We start from the raw sequence: 21,448 nt of genomic DNA, 5'->3' as shown, positions 1-21,448 counted from the left end.
CACCCTCATTGTATGTGAAGGGACAAATAATTTTGACCCATAATTACTGTGAGGTGCAAGAATTAAGAAGGTATTTTCAAGTTGTATATTTAAACTGGTGTGTAATTTGAAGTAAGGTGCTGGTCAGAGAGACTAAACTGTGCCGTGGTCTTTTCATCTTCAGGGTAGCCTTGACTAGAGACTATTCAAAACGATGAGTGTTGTCAACATTTGCAATATCAAATGCAACTTAAATTTCTTTTTTCTTTCTTTCTTTTTGAAATAAAATACCGATAATGAAGAAGGAAGCTTGTGAGTATATTGTTTGTTTTGAGTTATCTTGTAGTAACTGCGTGATGACTTTAACATTCACATGTAATTTTATCATCACTGAGAGTTGATTTGAAACCAGTATGAGACTGGTATGACATTAGTGCATAAGAAAAGAATACATATCGGTTACCTTGACATACAGTGCACTAGAAACATGTACAATAAGAATAGAATTACGGGTACATATTAAGTGAAATGCTCACAGCTTGCACGTTTTGCTGTTGTGGTGATGTTGCCATGGTTACAGTATTTATTAGTCGTAATTGTAAGGCGTTCAGCAGAAAGGCGCTGAGGATTCAACAAAGAGGGAGGGAAAAAATTGTTTGTAGTATAGCGTTTCAGTGTTATAAAATGCCGAGAAATTTGAATAGACTGTATGGTGACGGCACAAACCGCTCGTTATCGGGTTGATAATGATTGTACTGAGCAATGTCCTGCGTCTAGCTCGGCAGCGCACCCTGCGACCGTGGTCATATCGGCTTCTAGTGCCCTGGCGGCCGGTGGTAGTGAGTATGTGAGGAATGCTTTACAATAATCTAGTAATCGTTTAGTATTCTTCGGCGGCTTGTCGCTCTTTCTTGATCAGACGTACCCGCGCCCATTCCCGCTTCTTCTCCAGGTCGTAGCCGCTGTAGTTCGACGTGACTTGCTCCTCGCTCTGGCGATCTTCCAGCGACGAGCGGAGGTTGCGCTGGCGGAACGCATCTAAAAACACACAATGAAAACATAGTACAGTGATTGACATTGACACAGGGCCAGCTATTGAACAGGTAGAGACAGTGTATTCTCTTGTGTGTAATAGTTAATTACAACTTATAAATGCGTCATGATAATAATAATGCTCAATGATGAGTCATGATTTCTATGATATTTTTTACTGCTTTTACATCACGATTTATTCCCTGCCAAACTGAATTTTCCTTTAAATACCGGTACTAGAATCGTCCTGGGACCCGAATCTTTTTCTCAGTTTTTACAAGCTTTTGTATGCAAGTCTACACAGAATATACTAAGACTCTTGGGAAAAAAATTTTTGTTAAAAAAGAATCTGTCATCATCTTACCTGCGTTTCGAATCGACACCGCCCTGAAGACGCTCCGCCTGGTCGTCCGGCCACCGTACTGTCCATACCCCGGAGAATCCCCGACCTCGCTGTTGTAGTACACCGATCCTGTCTCGCTGTAGTTGGAGTAACGCTCGCTGCGATCGAACCCGGACACCACACTTTGCCCGTCACTCGAGACGTCTGTGAAAAGATTTGTTTATTTAGAATTAGAATGGTGATAATGATACTAAAGGTAAAGACGACGACGATGACGATAATGATTATGATAGAGTAGTTTCTTATATAACATTCTCCTGTGCAAAATTCAACATTGGCAATGATAGGATTGATGTACCTCTCTCTCTCATCGTAACAGTAGTGGAAGTATTCATATTCAATGCTAAAAAGAAAACATCACGTTTAAAAAACAAACAGAAACAGAAAAAATGTATAAAAAAAAACATAGCACATGAGTACATTTACTACATGTATTCTTCCTAAATGACAACAATAATAGAAATGATGTAGAAGTGACAGATGAAGGAGAAGGAAACGGAGGAGGACAAGGAGAATGGTGAATAAGAAAAGAAAAGAATATGAAAATGAAAATGGCGGGAAAGAGGAGGGGACGAAGAAGACCGATATCTCCGTTGCTATGACTGCAATAAGCCACGCCTCTACTTTGCCCGTACCTGGCTCTGATTGGTCGTCGTCTTCTTCCCAGCTGTAGCTGAATGGTTGTTTCTCCTTCTTCGCCTGTTTCATGGCCTCCATACGCGCGCGCCGTCCGTCCTTCTTGTCTTCCTTCTCGAAGTTGGAGCGCCGCTTGTTGACGCGCGCCCACTTCCGGCTCGTCTGTGACGAAACATCAATGTAAACCGACCGTTAATTTAAACCAATTAAGAGAAGGGAGGGAAATGACCGTAAAAGTTGTTAAATGGTTGAGGACCATCATGTCAGTCGATTTCCGTTATGAAATCACTAGGCCCTATATTTGCTACGAAGAGGATGATCTGTGTATCTTATCTTGATAATACATTATACCATGTATTAGGGCCTACTCGGTAAATAACTACACCTCAATCTTCGTACACCTCGTAAGATTCATCATGCCAAAGAATGTATGAATTGTAAAGACATTCGATTCGTCCTTACCTCCCTCCCCATCATGTTGTCTTCGATTTGGGCAGCAGTGCGGAAAACTTTCAGAAACCGGTTGACGTCACGAAGAACTGTATAAGAAGAAAACAGATGATTGGCTGAGGTTAACTTCTTGCCCCTGGCATGATTATAATAGCTGGAGTTAAAACATGACGAAGCGGAGTCCCATTTTAAAGAAAAAATCAAAGGAAGGAAGCGCATGACTCATCAAGCGAGACGCGCTGCTTTTCTTCATCTCCAGTGGGTTTGTTGTATGGCAGACAATTATGTACATATATTGACCAGTCGTAAACATAAATAATTATTGCCTGGCAGATATGGGTATATTGACCAGTCGAAAACATCGATGATAAAATACATAAAATACTGACTGTGCTGTAGAAAACGAAGACGCTTGCTCTCAGGATGATTGTAAAAAAAAGGAAGAATAGATTTAGAATTAATCTGCAAACTTTCTCTACTTCTCAGACCAATAATATTTAGGCTACAAGAAAATCGTCTGGACATTGATTTGAATAAAGTGGATGGAAATGGAATTGCTGTAGACTACATACTACGATGCCAGCATTTCCTTTAAACTTTCAATCATCGCAGAAGAAGTCGATCTAAGGTAATATGATTGTAGGTGTCTGTCTTCAAGTTGCTTACGTAATTACCTTGTTGCCTCGGTCGTGTAATTATCTGTCATGTCTCATTAATTCATGCGGAAGAACGAATCATTATTACGTGACAAGCTGGGTCATTACAGATAATAGCGAACGGAGGGCTCAATGTGTTTTGCATATAACGGATAACCGTTATCAGGGGCGCACGGAACTGGGTTATGCCATAAGCCTAGTAGTACCTCCTTGGTTATGCCTGACCTATTACCTTCCTATCTCGGAATAATCCTTGAGACTAATAATTGGATGGGGTAATGTACTAGCTGGTCAGTTCTATACTAGTATAGTTCTGGGAATCTTCAGTGTCGGCTATTATACTCATATGCCGAGCTAATCCCAAGATACTTTGCTTGAAAGATTTTAAAATTGCTTGTGTTTCTTGTTTTTAATGATGCTGACTTTTCAATGGTATCCTACTGTTGAAAAAATGAAGACAGTATATACAATGTATAAAATAATTATAATTCATCATTTAATGAGACCCAGCATCTATAATGACAATGTAAAGCCAAATGCCAGGTCCCGTATAGTTATCAAGCTGCGCTTGCCAAAATATTGATTAGTTCGGTAAAACGAATTCGAGATTCAAAGTTGATATACTGCATGGTGTATAGGATCAAACATTTGTAGCTCTACACCTACAGGACAAGTCAGGTCCGTATCTTTGTTTAATAGCTCACGAGATTTACCTCTTGGATTGTCCATTTTGATAGCGGGAAGAACAACTACAGAGATCCAGCAGGGTGTGTTGAAATCCTCGACTTTGTCCTTGACGAAGCTGAGCGATACGATACCAAGTTTCTTTAATCGATGGCTATCGATTTGGCCATCTCCTTTCTTTGCCTCGAGAGCAAGTTGAACTTTGTACTCCACGATGTCAAAGACCTATGATATCACAAATGATAATACAAATGATAAATAAACTATGCACATTTTCTTTTTATTCTTCTCAATAGTGTGCGATCATTCGCGTCTATATATCAATGATAAACGAAAAACTTCTCTCACAATTTTAGTTTGGAGGGTATGATACGGTTGAATTTCAAAATAAGATTTATATGTCTGAGAAGTTCAAAGTGATGTGTAAGGATTGTTATCACATTAATGTAAAATACATTTTTTATTCGAAAAACATTTCTGTAAAATATAAAGAGAGTTTAATCGAAAAAAACCCCGAGTGAACTCCACTGTCTTTAATTTGAGAAATTTCCACTTAAAGCTACTGAATAAAAGAAACCATGTTCAGAAAATATGGGATACTTTTGGTTATTCTTGTTATGCAACAATATGTCATGAATTAAAAGTTAGATTTTGCTCCATCTGCTGATGGACTTACTCCAAATTGTTTAAAGACGGCATGTAACTCATTTTACGATCAAATTATCCTTCAAGTGACCTTCAAAATGGCCTTCAAGTTACCTTCATGGCCTGGTTGCGTGGTAGCCGTCCCATCCTTTCGATCACATCGGCGGAGATGCAGTGGTTTTCGGGTTCGAAGCAACCTTTCACGTAGACCTCGTTCTTGCCTAGTCTTGTCGCCCAGACGTTTCCATCACTGTCAATCTCCAGCTGGACTCCCTTGCCGATGTGCTCGCGTACTTTCTTGGTCTCCTGGTCGCGGAGAGGGTTTGTGAGAGCCCCGAATCCAAGTCTAATTCAGGTGACAAAAGATACATACTCTTACTGAAAGGAGCCACCCAACCTGTTATACCATCCCCGCACTTTCCAGATCACAGAAAACTGATTTCAAGCAAGCGAACTGAGGGCGTCACCCCCACCCCCACACTTTTACAGAATATTTGTTATGTCCAAATCATGTTTGTGTTTCCATTTCTTTCCTTGTCTCTTCACAAAACCTTGTCGAGAAAAAAAAATCCATACTTTCTGGACTCATCAATAAGCAGCTGAATTGCAGCATCTATCATCATTTTCAAACCTAGAGCTTTTCGGGATATTGAAATGAGAGATACAATTTCGACTATTTTTTAACTTGCGAGTTATCATTGTTCAGGAGTTACGTAATAAATTGACCAAAATGCAAGGCCACAGTTAATAAGGCCTGACACTTTTCTCTATCAGGTACAGTGCACTCCCATTATAACGACCACGGTTATAACGAAATTCCAGTTACAACGAAGTAAAAATTCAGGAAGCAACATTATCCGCTCTATGTCTTTTATTGTGTATTTGTTGGGTTATAACGACAATATAATATTGCCTTCATGCACGTTGCCCTGTATGAACTCCCTCTTCAGCGTAGAATATACAAAACAACAACAACAAAGCAATCGAACACATGAAATTTCGTCTTTGATATTGACCGTTTCCATATAAGTGCAATATAGATTACTATATGTGGTGTTTTATTTTATTTCATTTGTTTGTGTGTGTGTTGTTATTGTTTTTTCCTGTTTTTTATTTTTTATTTTTTATTTATTTTTTTTATTTTTTGGTAGTTGCTGGTTTATTTTCAAATCATGTTTTGCTTGAACCAACCTGCCCGGATGTTGGAATGCATAGCCGTCGATGATGAGGGCGGGCGACTTGATCTGATAGTCGGAGAGTCTGCATCTCTTCTCCATGAAGTAGACTTTGCACCAGGCCTCGGATCCGATCTCGTCCATGCCGTACGAGAGTTCACTGATAATCTCCTGTATTTCGAGATAATGGTTCGAGAATATTATTCAAAAAGGGGCGTGGTCATGGGATAGCAGCCCGTGGTCTCTGGTGGAGTTCATACTGGTCTTCCATCATCGTGTGGAATTTCTTGCTTAGTCTCAGTCTTCATTCAAGGCAGAAACGACTTGGAGGTAGACTATTATGAAAACATCATGAAAACACCAAGCACTGCATTTCTCTTTCATCGTTAGAGACTTGAGATGCAGATGTGTTTTTGAATTGTTCTTTAATATTTGAGGAGATGTTTTTCTCTGACCTGAACTTAAGTACAAACTATTAAGCAGTCGGCATTTGGTCGGTGACATTGTGTGTTTATGAATGGACGATGGCAATTTATCTGTCACGTTTACATGAACGTATGAAGACTTCGTCTTCAGTGACGCCATAATGAATCTATACAGAAATATAATCATTGAAGGAATAGACAATTTAGATGCCTGAATATGACTTAGTCATCTATCTAGGGTCTATGAATTCATGATAACATGCTACTTAAAGTGAATGAGTAGGTGAACATGAGGCCAAGAAGGACTCGTCATGACTCGTCATGACTTTGTGGCGGGGGGGGGGGGGGGGGGGGGGAAGGGGATAATGATATTTCATCGCCGAACTTACTGACGTAAAGAAACGTAAATGAAGATTTTACATGCACTAAAATAACGTGAGGGGCATATAATACCATCACAAGACATGGAACTGCCGAGAAGTGATCGTTTATTCTTCTGCCAAATTCTTGGCACAGCTGATAGACAATGACACTGATAATGGCGATATTAGCAACAGAATTCTATTTAATCTTGAGGCCCGCAACATATACACAGCTACAAACGTCTATAATACGTCATCAACAGTTCTTATAAATGGCAAAAGGTCCTGCATTGTTGATAAATTGAATGTTTTATTTACTCAAAGCTCATGAATTCAGTTATCCCTTTTCCTGTGGTGAAGTATTTTTCTTTATCCCCAGAAAAAACAAGGCTAATAGTATTATGTGATCATAATTAATAGTTGACTCTATTACAAGACGAATAGGAAGAGATTCCTTCCAGAAACACTTGAATAACATGATACAGACCAAGAAAATGTAAATGTAAATACAAGAACAAACACAAACACCATATCAACACCATGTATCTTTTGTTGAACCTCGTCGCCAAAATAGACAGCTTTGGGGATTTTAATATTTTTTAAAACCATTTTCCGAACCGCGTTTCTTGCATGCTATGTATGTCAGGAAACTTGTAATCGCGACTCCCTGTGTTTCGTAATGAGCTCATGAAAACACAAGGGTTCCAGAAAAGGACGAAAATTACACTCCGATTATGAATCGACTTCTTGTTAAACTTGCCCTGTTACTGCCGCACATGCTAACCTTATGTATTACCACAGTTAGCGCCGAGCAATATGGAGTCTTGGCAAGACAGAGCACTTTCATTATTTTCCATGGTTTATTCATACTTTCACACAAAGAATTAAAATGGACAAGAAAAAAACACAAACGTGTTCGTTAGTATGTTATACCTCTTGTATCATGTTTTTGCCCTGCACTGCTCGGCGTATGATGCCCACCGACGTATCCTGTGTATTGCCGTTTGACCAGCTAACGTGTTTTCCTTCTGTAGGGCTGGTCTTTTGAAATCTCTAAACGTTTGGGTGATGGAAACGTTATGTTGACTTGAAATTGAAAACCACGAGCTGCAAACTGATTTTTTTTTTCCCCGGCAGTGGTGAACTAAAACTAGCTGCTGCAAGTCTTATATAATCGACAATGCATTTGTTAGCATGTGCTTAGAGCAAGGATTAAAGTTATGTGGTGTATGACGCTCCAATATACACAGTAAAATGCGGAAACAGCGCTAGTTAACTTTGCAAAAGAGAGAAGCAAGCAACGCACTTATATTGCACATTCTATTTACCTACCTATCTATCTACCTATCTATCTTTCATCTACCTACCTACCTACCTATCTATCTATCTATCTATCTATCTATCTATCTATCTATCTATTTAGTATTATGATATTATGATATGCTGTCTATAGTCTATATAGGAAACAAAATGATACAATACTAGCTGTTATACTACTTGATTTTACTTTAGAAGCACACCCTCACTGATGCATCGTAAGATATCAAAATCCTGGAAGATCTGACCAAAATATCTTTTGAATACCCCGTACATAATCAATGGTGCTTGCTTTACCAATTTGACACCGTTAACATACCCTAGGTTATATAACATGCATAGCAAGCAATGAGAATGTATGATTTTGTTATGTAGAAACTCGGGTCATCGTTGTTAAGACCACTACGGCCTTTTCACAAGTATCTTTTTTCGCTTCAAGGTAAGAAGAATTAGTTATACACTTTTATCAAAGACATTTGGTATGTTTCCTCTTTCTAAGTCATTGCCTTCTTTGATATTCATTTATCAATTTGAAGAAATAATGTTGATTTTTTTTCACACCCCCCCCCCCAGTTTTGAAAGTAATCGTCATATGTCTAGAGGCTATTTTTATCAACACTGATGGGTCCCATTTTAGTGATGATTTTGGGTGTGTATAGAACGCAATGATTACAGAAAATAGAACTAACACGGCTAATTAATCTATAAGCAGGGCCTACTAAGGACTAAAATAATTTCCTGACGGTCATTTGCACAAAGTATAGTTGATGTGCCATGATTGTGCGACTGTGTGCATGTCGTGTGTTTCCGTGCACACAATGATGTGTGTGTGTGTGTGTGTGTGTGTGCTTGCCATGAAATCTCGCAGAATTTGTTTTTAAACATACGTGTGCATTAAATTGAAAACAATCATGTATTTACAACCACGGAACACAGCGCGTGTGCCTCAGCTACCTGCACGTGCAAAGGTGCCAGTGCTTTTCAACGAGTTGTCGGCTCGGGAGATTGGGGCGATATAACGCACAAGGAAACAAGCTGAGCGTTCCGTCAATCAACTGCCTATAAAAATCATCCGTGACTAATAACCCCTGACTTGTGTGCTGCTATTAATGAAAGTTACAAATTTGGCAAGACAGGCGGCTAAATCTATACAGAACGCACCAGTTTAGCTAGACAAGTTAAAACATCGTATATATACAGGTAGTGTCGGTATAGTTTTGAAAACATGCAGGTTTTAACATAGGATTTATATGATTAATAACGCATAAAGCAGAAGGAGGGAAAAGTGTACCAAAACCTAATCCCCCTCGGATAAAATGCAAGCATCCCAGAGAACTATACATTTGCCCTGAATATATTATACACCACTTCTCCAAAAATAATATCGGTAAACAGCAGAAGCAGACACATAATTAAGCCATAAAGCCCGATAAAACCCCCAAATAAAATCCCGCACTCAAACCCAGCAGTAAAGCTTTTTCTGGATCTTCGACAGTTTTTTTCTTCTTCTGCATGCTATGTGATTGTTATTTGATTTCACGCTGTGAAGGCACTCCGACCCGGAAGACATAGTTATAATCCTAACTTGACCATAATGACAGATATCGAGGTGATGAACACATGAACACATGCATGGCTTTTTTTAGAAGGTTTGTCGACTTCAATTCATGATTTTCTTCTACATAATAATCTTCGCATATTCTCGATAACGAAAGTCGAGTAACAGGGGTACCTAATGGTTCTGCTTTAGTTGTTCCGGAAATCATAGTTCATAAAGAGCATTGATTTCTACAACAGCAAGTAAAATGACACCTTCATACACATGCATTATTCTCTCTCTCTTACCAAACACACACTCATTCTTATATATATATACACACACACACTCACACATTATATCAGAAAGCGGATGGGAGCATTAATACCAATTGAGCGTGCGTTGAACTAATGTTTGTGATATAATGATGTGATGATGAATAATTCGTTAATATAGCAAGATTAAAAATGCGCAACAATCGGTTAAGTAGCATCATTCATATTCGAAACATAAAAATATCAACGAAAACAAAATGTTGTTCCTATATAACCAGACAATTTTCTGGGGTGTAACAAATATAATGCATGCAAACAAACTTGGTAATGTGTGATATGTACGGGTGGATGGAACACCCTGTTTCTAATTATCATATAACAGGACTGGTCCTCACAAGGATAATATGTCAGAAATATATCAGAAACGTGAGCCAATGCGATGCTTTGAAGGCCAGCATACATTGAAACTTATTCTAGACTACAGTATAATATTTAAGTAATCTAATTTTAGTTTGTGATCACAGTCAGACTGTGCTTTAAAAGAAACGTTTATGTTCGTATAAACTGCTGAAGCGACTAGCAAGCGACTATATCATTAGCGCAACTATAAACCTACGTTAGTCAAATTGTTACATCATTTGAATAGAATCATTAAGACGATACCGTAAACATGCATTATAAAATATTTGATAGATTCCAATTTAGTTGGAAATAAAATTATGCACATAAGAACGCTTGTACCACTTATTTGCTGAGGCAAAATTTTGTCTGCTGGGCTAAACAAAATAAATTTTACAGACCCGGGCAAAATATCTCTATCAGAAAATACTATTTGTGAAATTGTTTAAATGATCAGTGGCCATGATATAATGTATAATTGTGAAGTTTAAGAAAATATATATATAATTATGAAACATTTCATATCAATCTATAATAAGTTGTTTATTTTCACAAGAGGCAAGAAACATCAAAGACACGTCAAATAAATCGTTACATTTTAGCCAATTTTGTCAATTTTTAAAGCAAGCAAAGAAAGTAGACGAGCATTATGTTTGAGAAAACTAAAGGTTTTGTATCTAATATCAATTGGAATCGCATATACATTATTCAGTTGTTTCGCAGTTGCCTGTCAAATTTGGATCATTTTTATTCATGTATTGTAGGTGACATTTATTTTGTACCTGAATGTTTAGATGAATAAAGTTTCATTGTGAAAAAAAGAAACATCAATTTTCATGAAGCGAAATTTGTAGAATCAACGAATGGATTATATGAAAAGTTTTGTCACAAAATGAACTTAAGCACAATTTCTAAGCATCTCAATGAAGTCAGATGGAGCAAATTGAAATCTTTCCAGTAATACCTCACACGAAACAAAACAAGGAATATTCTTGAAGTTATGATTAAAAATATACCACATTTTCTAATCATTTTCCTTGTTTATTTTAACAGCTTTTAAACAATGTTTAATTACAAATATCTCAATTAGGCAGCAAAAATGGAATTAACTCGTTAACTGCGATCAAAATCTCTCCCACCGATAATACAATGATATTTTGGTCATAATTATACACTACATAGCCTGAAGATCTAAAATCTTCCGCTTAAGCTCAAATTCTCTTCGTCATTGTTGCCTGTGGTGGGCACTGCCTTTGAGAGTTTGTACATGCAATTCGATTAGCTCTCAAATAACAAATTTGAAACACACACACACAAAAATGAAGAAATGCTAAGGAGGGATTTGGAACGAGTGTGGGAGTGGAGGGGAGGGGAGGGAAGTGGCCTTTAGGGTTGGAAGGGGTACAGAACAAGACCTTTTTCAGATAGGGGAAGGTAAAAGGAAGCCTCAGTTAGGACGTCTGGTGGCCACAGCGGGATATGTAACGGGTCTTCGGGCTAAGAATCTTACCCGTGGGAATATACTCCACCAACGCACTTGACCCCGTTTCGTTTATATTATCTTTTGAAATTGTTCTCATTATCGTACCGGGGATGGAGGGAAAGGGATGTCGGGGGGGGGGGGGGGGGGGGAGGGGTCTACCTAACGGTAAACAAAGAGAAGGATGATCGTGTTTTTTCAGATTGCTTGATTGTCCATACGATCAGCTATAGAGACACTCAAGACAATATTGCTGGGTTACAGCTGATGCCGCGAATACTTTCCTTTAATTCTCAAACTTCTCGCCCTTGTTCTACAAAGAGAGTAATATTCTAAAACAGATGATAATTACAGTGCGCGAGCTATAAATTCCAAAGTGTCTTCAAACACAATCTAGATTATTTTAGTATCTTTTCGTTTCTTTTTACAAAGCGATTGTGATATTTGGGTACAAGCAACAGTTCAACAAAAAGGTAAAATGACTGAGGATGATCGACTTACATCGTCTATTTGAGGTTTGGCGGTTGGGATCTGCGACCTGTCTGTGCGAGGGCCGTTCACGGGAGTGAGAGGGTTGTAACCCATAGGGCGTGGTAAGACCGGTGGTGGACCAGATCTTCTCTGGTTCTGGGCGTGGCTTGGATGCAGTCCGCCCGAGTACTGGCCATTGACCGGTGCGCCCGGTGACGAGGCCGGGCGATTCTCCTGCTCCTTCTGTTTCTGGAGGACATCGGTCTTCACTCTCAGCTCGCTCAAAATCATCTGAAAGGGAAGAAAAAGAGCATGCAGTAGATGAGGATTTTATTCTCCTTTTAAAGAGCTGAGAGGGATGAATTAATATTTAACTCAGATGAATTTAGTGCTGCCAAGAGAGTTAAGTTTATGACGAGACATAGGCCCTACAGAGGTCATAAACCACCATAAAAACTATTATAGTCAAACCTGTCTACAGCGGCCACCCGAGACGAAAAAAGCGGACATTGTTGACAGGTGGCCACTATAGACAGGGTGTATGACATAAATTTTATGGGAGGGGGATTGAGTTTAGTGGTCTTATACTGCAGATGGCCACTATAGACAGGTGTTCGCTATGGCAGGTTTGACTGTAGTTGCCACTGTTAATCTAAACTATGAATAGGAAGAATTTTCAAAAGGAAATCACTACGTAAAAAGCTATATACAAACAGAAATGGACAGTCATACAAGGAAAGGTGGAGTTGATAAATGAGTGCAAATTTAAGTGTCAAGGGAGAGAGAGAGAGAGAGAGGGGGGGGGGGGGGGATGAAGTTGGGACCGAGAAAATGTAGAGACTCTTCTATTCCATGGCGTGGGCGGGAATGGGTGCGGGTGACAACCCCACCTGCTTACAGGTTATTTCCCCATGGCAACGCAAACGTTCAAAATTTGACTTCGTATAATATTATTCTTCCTCTTTGATGAAGCGGCAAGTCACTTTTCCCTTCTTGTGAAGTTTCATACCTTTCCGCGACGCTTAATCATCACTACTTCATTTCCATTCTATTCTCAATTAACTATTCATAAACGAGAGGAATACGAAATCTCCCACGCTCCCTTACTCATGCCCGCTCTCCATTAGTCACTAACGCCTGAATTAAAAACCAGAAAGGAAAACATAACACAAACAACAAAAGAAAGGGAGGACACCAAGCTTAACTCGGGGTTCCCGAAGTGAATTTATAGATTATGACGTCGTAGTGTGGTTGAGACAACGTAAAAAGTGCAAATCGCTGAATGTAAACGCCTTCAGACTAAGTCGCCTTTGAGTGAATTCTCGCACTAGGCCTTAACGCCTGCCAAGAATAACCCGAAACTTAATTGGGAAAATTGAACTTGGTGGTCATCGTATATGACGCCTGCTAATTGACAAAAGAGTTTCGCTCCAGGCTTAAGGCCGCTTCCGGAGCAAAGCCACACTCTTGACCATGACCGACATCACTTGTAAAAGACCTTCGACGTCATGGCACTTCCAGTATGACGTCAAAGTGACGTCACCACTGGTCAAGAAGTGGGTCAGGTCAAATGATGATGGGAGCTCAGTTAGCAAAGTTGAATCGTGTCAAAGACGCAGCAACTTGCTATCCTATCTTCGAAACGCTCCTTTGGAGAGAATTCGTGGCCAAACGGGTTTGTCCACAATGTCATTTTTGCCCTAGGTACCGGAGAGTATAGAATCACATCGTCAAACATTTTTCTAATGCTTAAAATCAAGGAAAACATATCTTAGATATTTTAATATGTCTCATAAAGGTTTCCTTTAGTTGGGACCGTTAAGTCAAGTCACACTCAGGTGATTCGTCAACTTTCAATGTGGACTTTCATATTATTATATAAAAAAAAAATCATGGGAAATAATGCAAAGAAAAGACATCGGGACATTCTCCTTGCGTCGACTTGCACGACTTCTATTCGACTTATGCAATGTCGATATACGCAATCGAGGTTTATATTGTAGTGTGATAAAAGTATATTCTCAGCTAGAATTGCCGGCGTTGGGTGCGGTTTGAACGATGTTGAATGTCAATCATCAATCTAGTCCGATTGATGTCCGGATGCCGCAAAGCATACCACCAATCAGCATTAAATGCTGATTGGTTTTAAGGAATAAATTTTAAGGAACAAATTTTATTCCTTAAAATTGGCAGAGATTCAAACTGACCATAGTGAACATACATGACTTCCTGCTTCATTTTGAGCTATAGCAAGCGGCTAATTTAATTACTGTAGACACCTTATCCTTCACCTAATCTGGGAGATCATGGATTTGGCATTGTGCCGTGACTGAGGCAGTTTATTCTTAGGAAACACATGGACAGGTACATTCTAGTTAACCACAAGATAACGTGCTAATTTCAAACTCTTGATGCTAGTGTGCGACGAGAAAAGCTCTACCATATCTTGTTTGCTTTACAGACTTCCTTTAATATCTCTCTGCATTCTGATTTAAAACATTGTCGCCCTTGACTTGGTTTACATGTGTCGCTATCAATTCTTATCCTTTCTAGCTGATGTGTTTTCTTTGTTGTTTTAATTGTTGATATGGAAATACCGCATCTCAACCAGAAGTATAGCAGTCACCTCGAGTAATAAAGTCAGCAAGCAAACTGGCGACAACTGTTTCCCGGGTATTATTTAGAGATAATCGCACAACTGTACCCAAAGTCTTATGACTAAAGCTAAACTTCCCATACTACTGGCTGAAGTTAGCGGCTGTCGTCTTATGGTAGCTGCGAAGATAAAACGCGAAGATAAGATCATTTGTGCGGCTATTAGTGTCCGCGCTCGGCGCCATCATCTTTTTAACCAGGCCAGTCTTGGCGTCAAGGTATCCAACGCGACCGCTCGGAGCTAATCGCCCGTTTTTCGTCATTCCACCTGCCCTGGCCGCGTGAAACGCAAACTTCAATCTGTCATCGTGAATTCTGCCGATGACAGCTCCAACTCGGACATCGCGAAAGCCGAGTGCGTTTTGACGTCATAAAGGGGGCTAAGTTTAGACGAGGATATTTTTTCTGCGACGGTAATCTCGCAGCAATTCCCAGCAACCAGCTACTCTTAGCTCCAGGTATTCCAAAATAATATAGACACAAAACAAAGTAACATTCTCTGGGTTCTATCTGTCTCCACCAAGAGATTTGGTCACGGGTGCATGAGAAAGAAAAAACGTCAACATGAGACATACATTCCCTAACCACCAACCCATCAAAAATAACCCCATAACTAGATTACAGATGACGAAAAACAGAGAGACTCCCCTCCCCCCAAAGAACAACAAATACAATTACAAAACAAAACTGAAAAAAAAAACCAAGCACAAAAGCTAAATAAAACCCAAGACATCTTAAAGCTCGGTTGCCCTATGAGCTTGCACGTAAAAGTTGAGAGCTTCTAAGCAAAAAAAAAAACCCAAAACAAAACAAAACAAAACAAAACCAAAAATAAACTATGGACGATAATGTGCATTGCAATTTGAACGAACTGAAATCGAGGCATTTGTCCATTTACCATTGTTTACGCCATTTACGTCATGTTACTATTATTAAGCAGCAGTTATACCACTCGTTTGTCCTTATTTGAAATACATTTGAAGAAAGTCTCTTTGACAAAAACTATTAAACTAACAAACAAACATACAAACCAAAAACAAGACACGATACCAAGTTTAAGACACATTCCCAGCACTCAAAACTCTAGATATCAGATCCCTACCTTATATACGGAGTGGGAGGGCATTCAACAAGAGAAAAGACATTTTAACAAACGAATAGCAAAAGAATGAATGCATGAATAAAAAAAAAAGAGAAGATAGATGACCAGATGAATTGATAAATAACTAAAGTAAATGAATAACTAGGTATGTATGCAACTAAAAGAACAAATGAATGAATAAATGAATGAATTAAAAGTGAATATCAGTTCTGAAGTGTTTTTATCCTCATGGGAACGGCATTTTTCGGAGTGGTTACCGGTACCTGTTAAACCCTGGTGGCTTCCCGCCCAATTTGGCGCGGAAATGAGCCTAATTTCCGTGGATTTATGATATGACCGTAAGCCATGAACCCACCCAATATGATTTTTTCCTTCTCCCTTTCTCTCCCTCTTCTTCTCTTCTCTAGTCTCTCTATCTGCTCCCCCCCCCCCCCCGAAAAAAAAATCCCCCTTCGTTCCAGTATTCCCCCATGCCATCTCTCGCTTGGGTCTCTTCCTCCGCCGGGCATCTTGAGTGCACATGTTGCAACGCAAGAAGGGTAGCTGAGCGCGCCCGCTCTCCCCGGTGTATTCGTCTGATCGGCGTGGAAACAGTTGGTGGGGGTAGATAACGGACGAAAGTGGCGCCCGTAACTCACAATTTGGGGTAACAACTTCTTGTCGCGCTGGGATTGACATCATAACTATTTTGGGTCAGCTATCCAAAACAAAGAGCCCTGATATCAAAGTGTATTCTTTGTAATATTTCAATGGATGCTTTGCGATTGACCCCAAGCCCTGGGCGTGACTCTCGGGGTTTTTTTCTGACCTCCTTTAACTTTAAGACGCTCTCGTACACCTGATGTGAACAATCATGCGTTTACATACTCTTGTTAAGGCCTACTTCTTTGTTTCCTTCTGCGAGGGGAGGGGGGAATAGAATCAAAGGAGTTGGCTATTAAAACTGTCCACCTTCCCTGCCGAGGATTACATCATTATTTTCATGCTTGCTTTAATTTTCTGAATCCAAACTAAATGATAATACCTCAGACGCCATCAAGCACAGAATATGTAGGTAGCTGCATGGTTCTTATAAGACATACATCATTGATTTGTTTTGCTCCGATTTGAAAATAATGACAAGTTTCTTCTTGGGTTCTTCTGCACCCCCCCCCCCCCCCCCACCCACCAGCACCACCTGTCAAGAAAAGTGATGTTGCTGTCAGACACAATCCCAGCGTGATACTGTCGTTTTGTGCCGGTTCAAATCCCGTTCTATCTTAGGCATTTGCAAACTGAGCGTGATATGATTCCCCTCCCGGTGTTCTCTTATCGAGCGGAACACCGAGCTTCCTCACGCCAGGAGTTATGGCTCATCACAAAGTTCATATACCCGCTTGAAGACATCGAAGTTGACCATGATCCTGTAATGCCTTGGGAGATAATTTGAAGTTTACAACTGGATGTAATTTTGGAAGATAGAATAAAGGAGCTTGAAAGGGTGCAAGTTACCCAACATTACGTCTCTCCGTTTTGTTTTGTTTTGCTTTGTTTGTTTTGTTCTTTCATTATACCATTCTTTTAACAGAGACAGAAACCACGAACTGATACCTCAAAAGAAAACAAAAATGAAAAGCAGCAAAATCCAGCATAAACACTCTGAGATGGAGTGACGAGAATAGTCCGGTTGATATGATAAATATTATGAATTTAATATCTTGAAATTCCATTACCTTGCTTCTCTATGATTTTTTTTTAATAATTGTGCACTTCTTCCACGCATAAAGAATATTTGCCAAGACACGACATACATTATCACCACATTCTGTTGGTCTACATACATCTTCTGTAGTTATGAACGTTCTTGATGGTTCCAGGGATACCTCCTTGATGACACTAATCCATTGATTGCAGCTGTTGTGAATCTATAATGCAACAATTCTTCGATGGCGGCTTTTCTTCATGCCAAGGAGCAGAGAATTTGATATTTTGTGTGTGTGTGTGTGTGTGTGTGTGTGTGTGTGTGTGTGTGTGTGTGTGTGTGGATTCCATCCCCTCTCCATCTCACTTTGAAACGCTTTGAGTCAGAGGTACAACGCATCTTACTTCAGACACGTGCACAGGTTAACCAGGGAGGTAGATCTCTCTTCCACCTCCCTGGGTTACCTGCATTATAAGATGAAATGTGCACCATACAATAATCTTGATCTATGTGTGCAATTTCGAATGTATACGTCGTGCAAGCTGTCGGTGGCTAGAAGAGCATTCGTCACTTGAACGGACTATGAATCCAAAAAAAGGTTTCATAGATCACGATAAGTATTCAAATTGATATTCTCGGCAGTTGATAGATAAGAGAACTTCAATTCTACATTTATGCTTACTCCAATTTGCCCTGCAATTTGCACCATTATTTTTCTAAAGTATTTTCAAGATTACAAAAATTAAAGGGAAATTGAACACGCATGACGTTTTCGTATCGACACAATTGGCTTCTTCATTTTTATGAAGTTAGGATCACTTCGAAAAACCGTCTGTATCCCTTTGGTTCAATTTGGGGTGTGACGGGGAGAGGTTACTCAACGCAAGAATTTGCAGTGGGCAGTGAGAGGGAGAAAACATAGGGTAAAGTTTTCATAAAGTTATGTTTGTACCTATTTGATATTTTTGCTTCATGGTCGGTCACTGCAAAACTGGAACCATTATTTTTAGAAGCAATTTCCACACACGGATATTAGATCACCGAGTCACGGGAAACTCTCGGCCATACGCAGCGGTACCTTGCTGCTCGTTTCCTCGTAAACCTGCAGGAACGCTTCAAGAGTTTTTTGAGGAGTCTCAAATCTATTCTGAGTTTTGAGTTACTTTCCGACGAACTTTCTCTTTGGATGAAATAATTTCCCCATTTATGTATCCATGGCCCACGTGTAGGATTGGATACCTGGGAATGCAGGAACCATCATGGAGAAAGATGTGTGTGTGTGTGTGTAATATAGGCCTATATTGAGACCCGCTACGACAAAAGGGTTGCAAAGTCGCTGACAGCCTACTCGAGGAATTTACCCTTGAAAATGCTACTATATTGTCACTATCACTGGAATGATGACAATGGTCGCAACGCCAACAACGGCAATAACACTGCTTCTGTACTACTACAATATTTAACGATATAAGATGAAAAGTAGTCATAAATCAATATTATGTTTATCATGTAATCGTATCAAAATTATTAGCGTTGTGATCAATAGTATTATCATCATCGATTCCAAAGGCACTGTTATCCTATATACAAACAAAGCCTCTATTCTAATTTCAATTACAGCCTTGAATCACGTACAGAACGTTATGCCTGCTTGTAAAAATAATAGTATACAATCGTGCTGATGATGGGTGTTCAGAAACATCTCAAATTACGGGAGCATCCTTCACTTTATGTATCGATCGTGCTTGAGCACTGCATGCTTAGTTTTTAGGATGAGAATCATCACTTCTCTGGGTGAGGATATTTCTGTTTCGATCTAAAGCAACTTGTCACCCGGTAGACGTACTTAATATCAATATTACAATTGGATCATCTATTGTACGACTAAGCAGGGAGTTAAAGAAATGTACAGAATTTTTCAATGAAGACCACATAATGGAGCCATCTAGTCGAATCATGGAATTCAAGGTATCTCGATGCCAGACTCACAGCGCCTAAGAACTCGAAGTTAATGCAAGGGAAAGTTAGTATTGTGTTTCTTACCGAAACATATGCCATGTTGCATAGCATGAACTCGGTCTATAGTCATTGATAGTGTACAGTTATGATTGTCTGTTGGGGATTTGTATGTGAGAACAATAAGATGAGAACAATGATGATGATGATGATGATGATGATGATGACGACGATGATAAACATGGAATCACGCTAAAGACTATTCAAAAGGTCCGACATAATTGAGTGACTTTATAAGAGCACATTAAACTAGACTAAAAGATATTGAGACTGTCTACAAATTCGTCCTTCGCGAGCGAAGACTTGATGATTCCTTGCATGAATAGAAAACAGAAAGCATACCACGTGCTCTGTAAGCCTTCTGGCTATGACTTAGATTAGATTTCCGCTTCTCCCTTTCGCTAAGGAATTGACAACAAGAGTTTCCTGCTCCGCCATCGTCAAATTCTGTCTTGGGGTACATCCAAGGGAATCTTGAAACAATGCTTGAACCGGTCCTAAAAGACTAAGTTTTCCCCGACTTCAAACATGACTCATTCTAGACAGTACATTCACAGGTCCAAAGCCCAACGCCCACGTGCAAGTCGGGGGCTGTTGCTGCACCTGTCGCCGTCACACCAAACACAACGCGTGGGACCACGGCATAAAATGGGTCTTCCGTCGTTATGGAACTTAATTATTACTACACTGTTCATACCTCGCCCACCTACATAATCCCCAGTGCTAGCTTATTTCTTAGAACGCAGAATGCGCACACCATAGTGTTCTCCTCTTGCGGCTCTTTAGCTATTATCAAAAAGAATGCCTCTTTAATAAGTTATTTAAAACTATTTTCATATTTTTGTGCACTTAGATTTAGTAGCATGACTCATTAATGCCATTGTAGATCTGTCTTTTTTTAAATTCAAGGTCATGGGACTTTCTCTGTGAGTCGGTACTCAACGCTGCACAACGTTTTAATTCTGTGAGGACGTGCGGTTTGGGACTGGAGCTTGTGGAGCCCGTGGTGTTAAAGGGCAATGAAATGATTTCAAATCTATGTTTAAGTTATATACTCGGGTCATTTGGCGTGGCCATCACTAATAAAGGCTTGATTATCTGCTAGCAAGTAGTTAATCGTGGATTTTCTTGGGATACCATTTCAGTAATAGACACTCTCCAAATTGTCACGCTGTTCGGTAGCTCTTCATTCGTAAACTTTGACCGAAATAACGTATGATATCATTGTAATGCAACACCAGGTCAATATCGGTAAGATGTGAATGAATGAATAAGTCATCATGTCTTCTGTGTTTGATTTTGTTTGCTTGTTGAATAGCAAAGTCGATCGTTGAAAATAGCTTCTGCACTTTGTCGACAGAATTGAGCTCTTTCAACTGTCTTTGAGAAGTAAGGAAATGAAGTTCAAGATAAGTGAAGATTCCAGTTGTGACTATGAGGTCGAAAACCTGAAAACTTGGGTAAGTCTCAAAAGGTCGAGTCATCATTATACACTCTGAGAATATCATGGTTTGCGTTTAATACTCCATCAACGCTTGCCTTTTATCGTTAAGATCTTAGGCAACATTGTGCCTGAGCAATCCAGATCACGACGTTCTATTGAGGTGATATTACTGGTATCAACTGAGTAGAAATTTTGAGTCTTGACACCTATATAGCTGTCAATTTTTGGTCCAAAAAAGTATTGGAATATAGATACCCCGTGAAAGTGAAAGGTCTCTGAACATTAAATTTCGAGAGCATTCGATAAACACCTCAAATAAAATGCACAATCAAGAAAAAAAAAACGTACACTGATTCCAAATGTCAATATTAGAGGATTCATGACAACAACTTCATGCCAATGACATCGAAGACGATGTTGGAGGTCTTCAGTGTTGAAAGGCCTGCCATGTAGCACAAAGTTAGGAGAACAATATTTTCTGTCTTCAAACACATTTTTGCTTTTAGGGTAAGGTGTGCATCAAAAGTCTTGATAGTTCTGCTGATCAGAAAACGGGATAAACGGAGAATATTACAGAAAGATCCATTGAAAACACGTATTGGGCAGTGTAAAAACAATTCCTGT

General features: G+C 39.5%; 1 protein-coding gene across 1 annotated transcript in view; it reads right to left on the bottom strand.

Moving 5' to 3' along the window:
* Nucleotides 1–772: 772 nt before the first annotated feature.
* Nucleotides 773–21,448, bottom strand: part of LOC139745557 (myosin-IIIb-like) — a 55,996-nt gene continuing 35,320 nt past the window's right edge. Inside the window, exons 18-26 of the mRNA XM_071655950.1 lie at nucleotides 11,957–12,217; nucleotides 7,381–7,500; nucleotides 5,677–5,831; nucleotides 4,600–4,831; nucleotides 3,870–4,065; nucleotides 2,513–2,589; nucleotides 2,050–2,212; nucleotides 1,376–1,558; nucleotides 773–1,017 (exon numbers count right to left, since the gene is read on the bottom strand). Of these exons, the coding sequence (XP_071512051.1) occupies nucleotides 860–1,017; nucleotides 1,376–1,558; nucleotides 2,050–2,212; nucleotides 2,513–2,589; nucleotides 3,870–4,065; nucleotides 4,600–4,831; nucleotides 5,677–5,831; nucleotides 7,381–7,500; nucleotides 11,957–12,217 (1,545 nt within the window). The 3' untranslated portion in view covers nucleotides 773–859. The remainder of the gene's footprint in view (nucleotides 1,018–1,375; nucleotides 1,559–2,049; nucleotides 2,213–2,512; nucleotides 2,590–3,869; nucleotides 4,066–4,599; nucleotides 4,832–5,676; nucleotides 5,832–7,380; nucleotides 7,501–11,956; nucleotides 12,218–21,448) is intronic.

Source organism: Diadema antillarum, unplaced genomic scaffold (assembly GCF_040938485.1).
Source record: "Diadema antillarum isolate AM-2024a unplaced genomic scaffold, OU_Dant_1.0 seq00001275_RagTag, whole genome shotgun sequence".
In the NCBI taxonomy this organism is placed as follows: Eukaryota; Metazoa; Echinodermata; class Echinoidea; order Diadematoida; family Diadematidae; genus Diadema; species Diadema antillarum.
The sequence above is the reverse complement of the archived record's forward strand: the minus strand, read 5'-3'. Positions and strand labels throughout refer to the sequence as shown.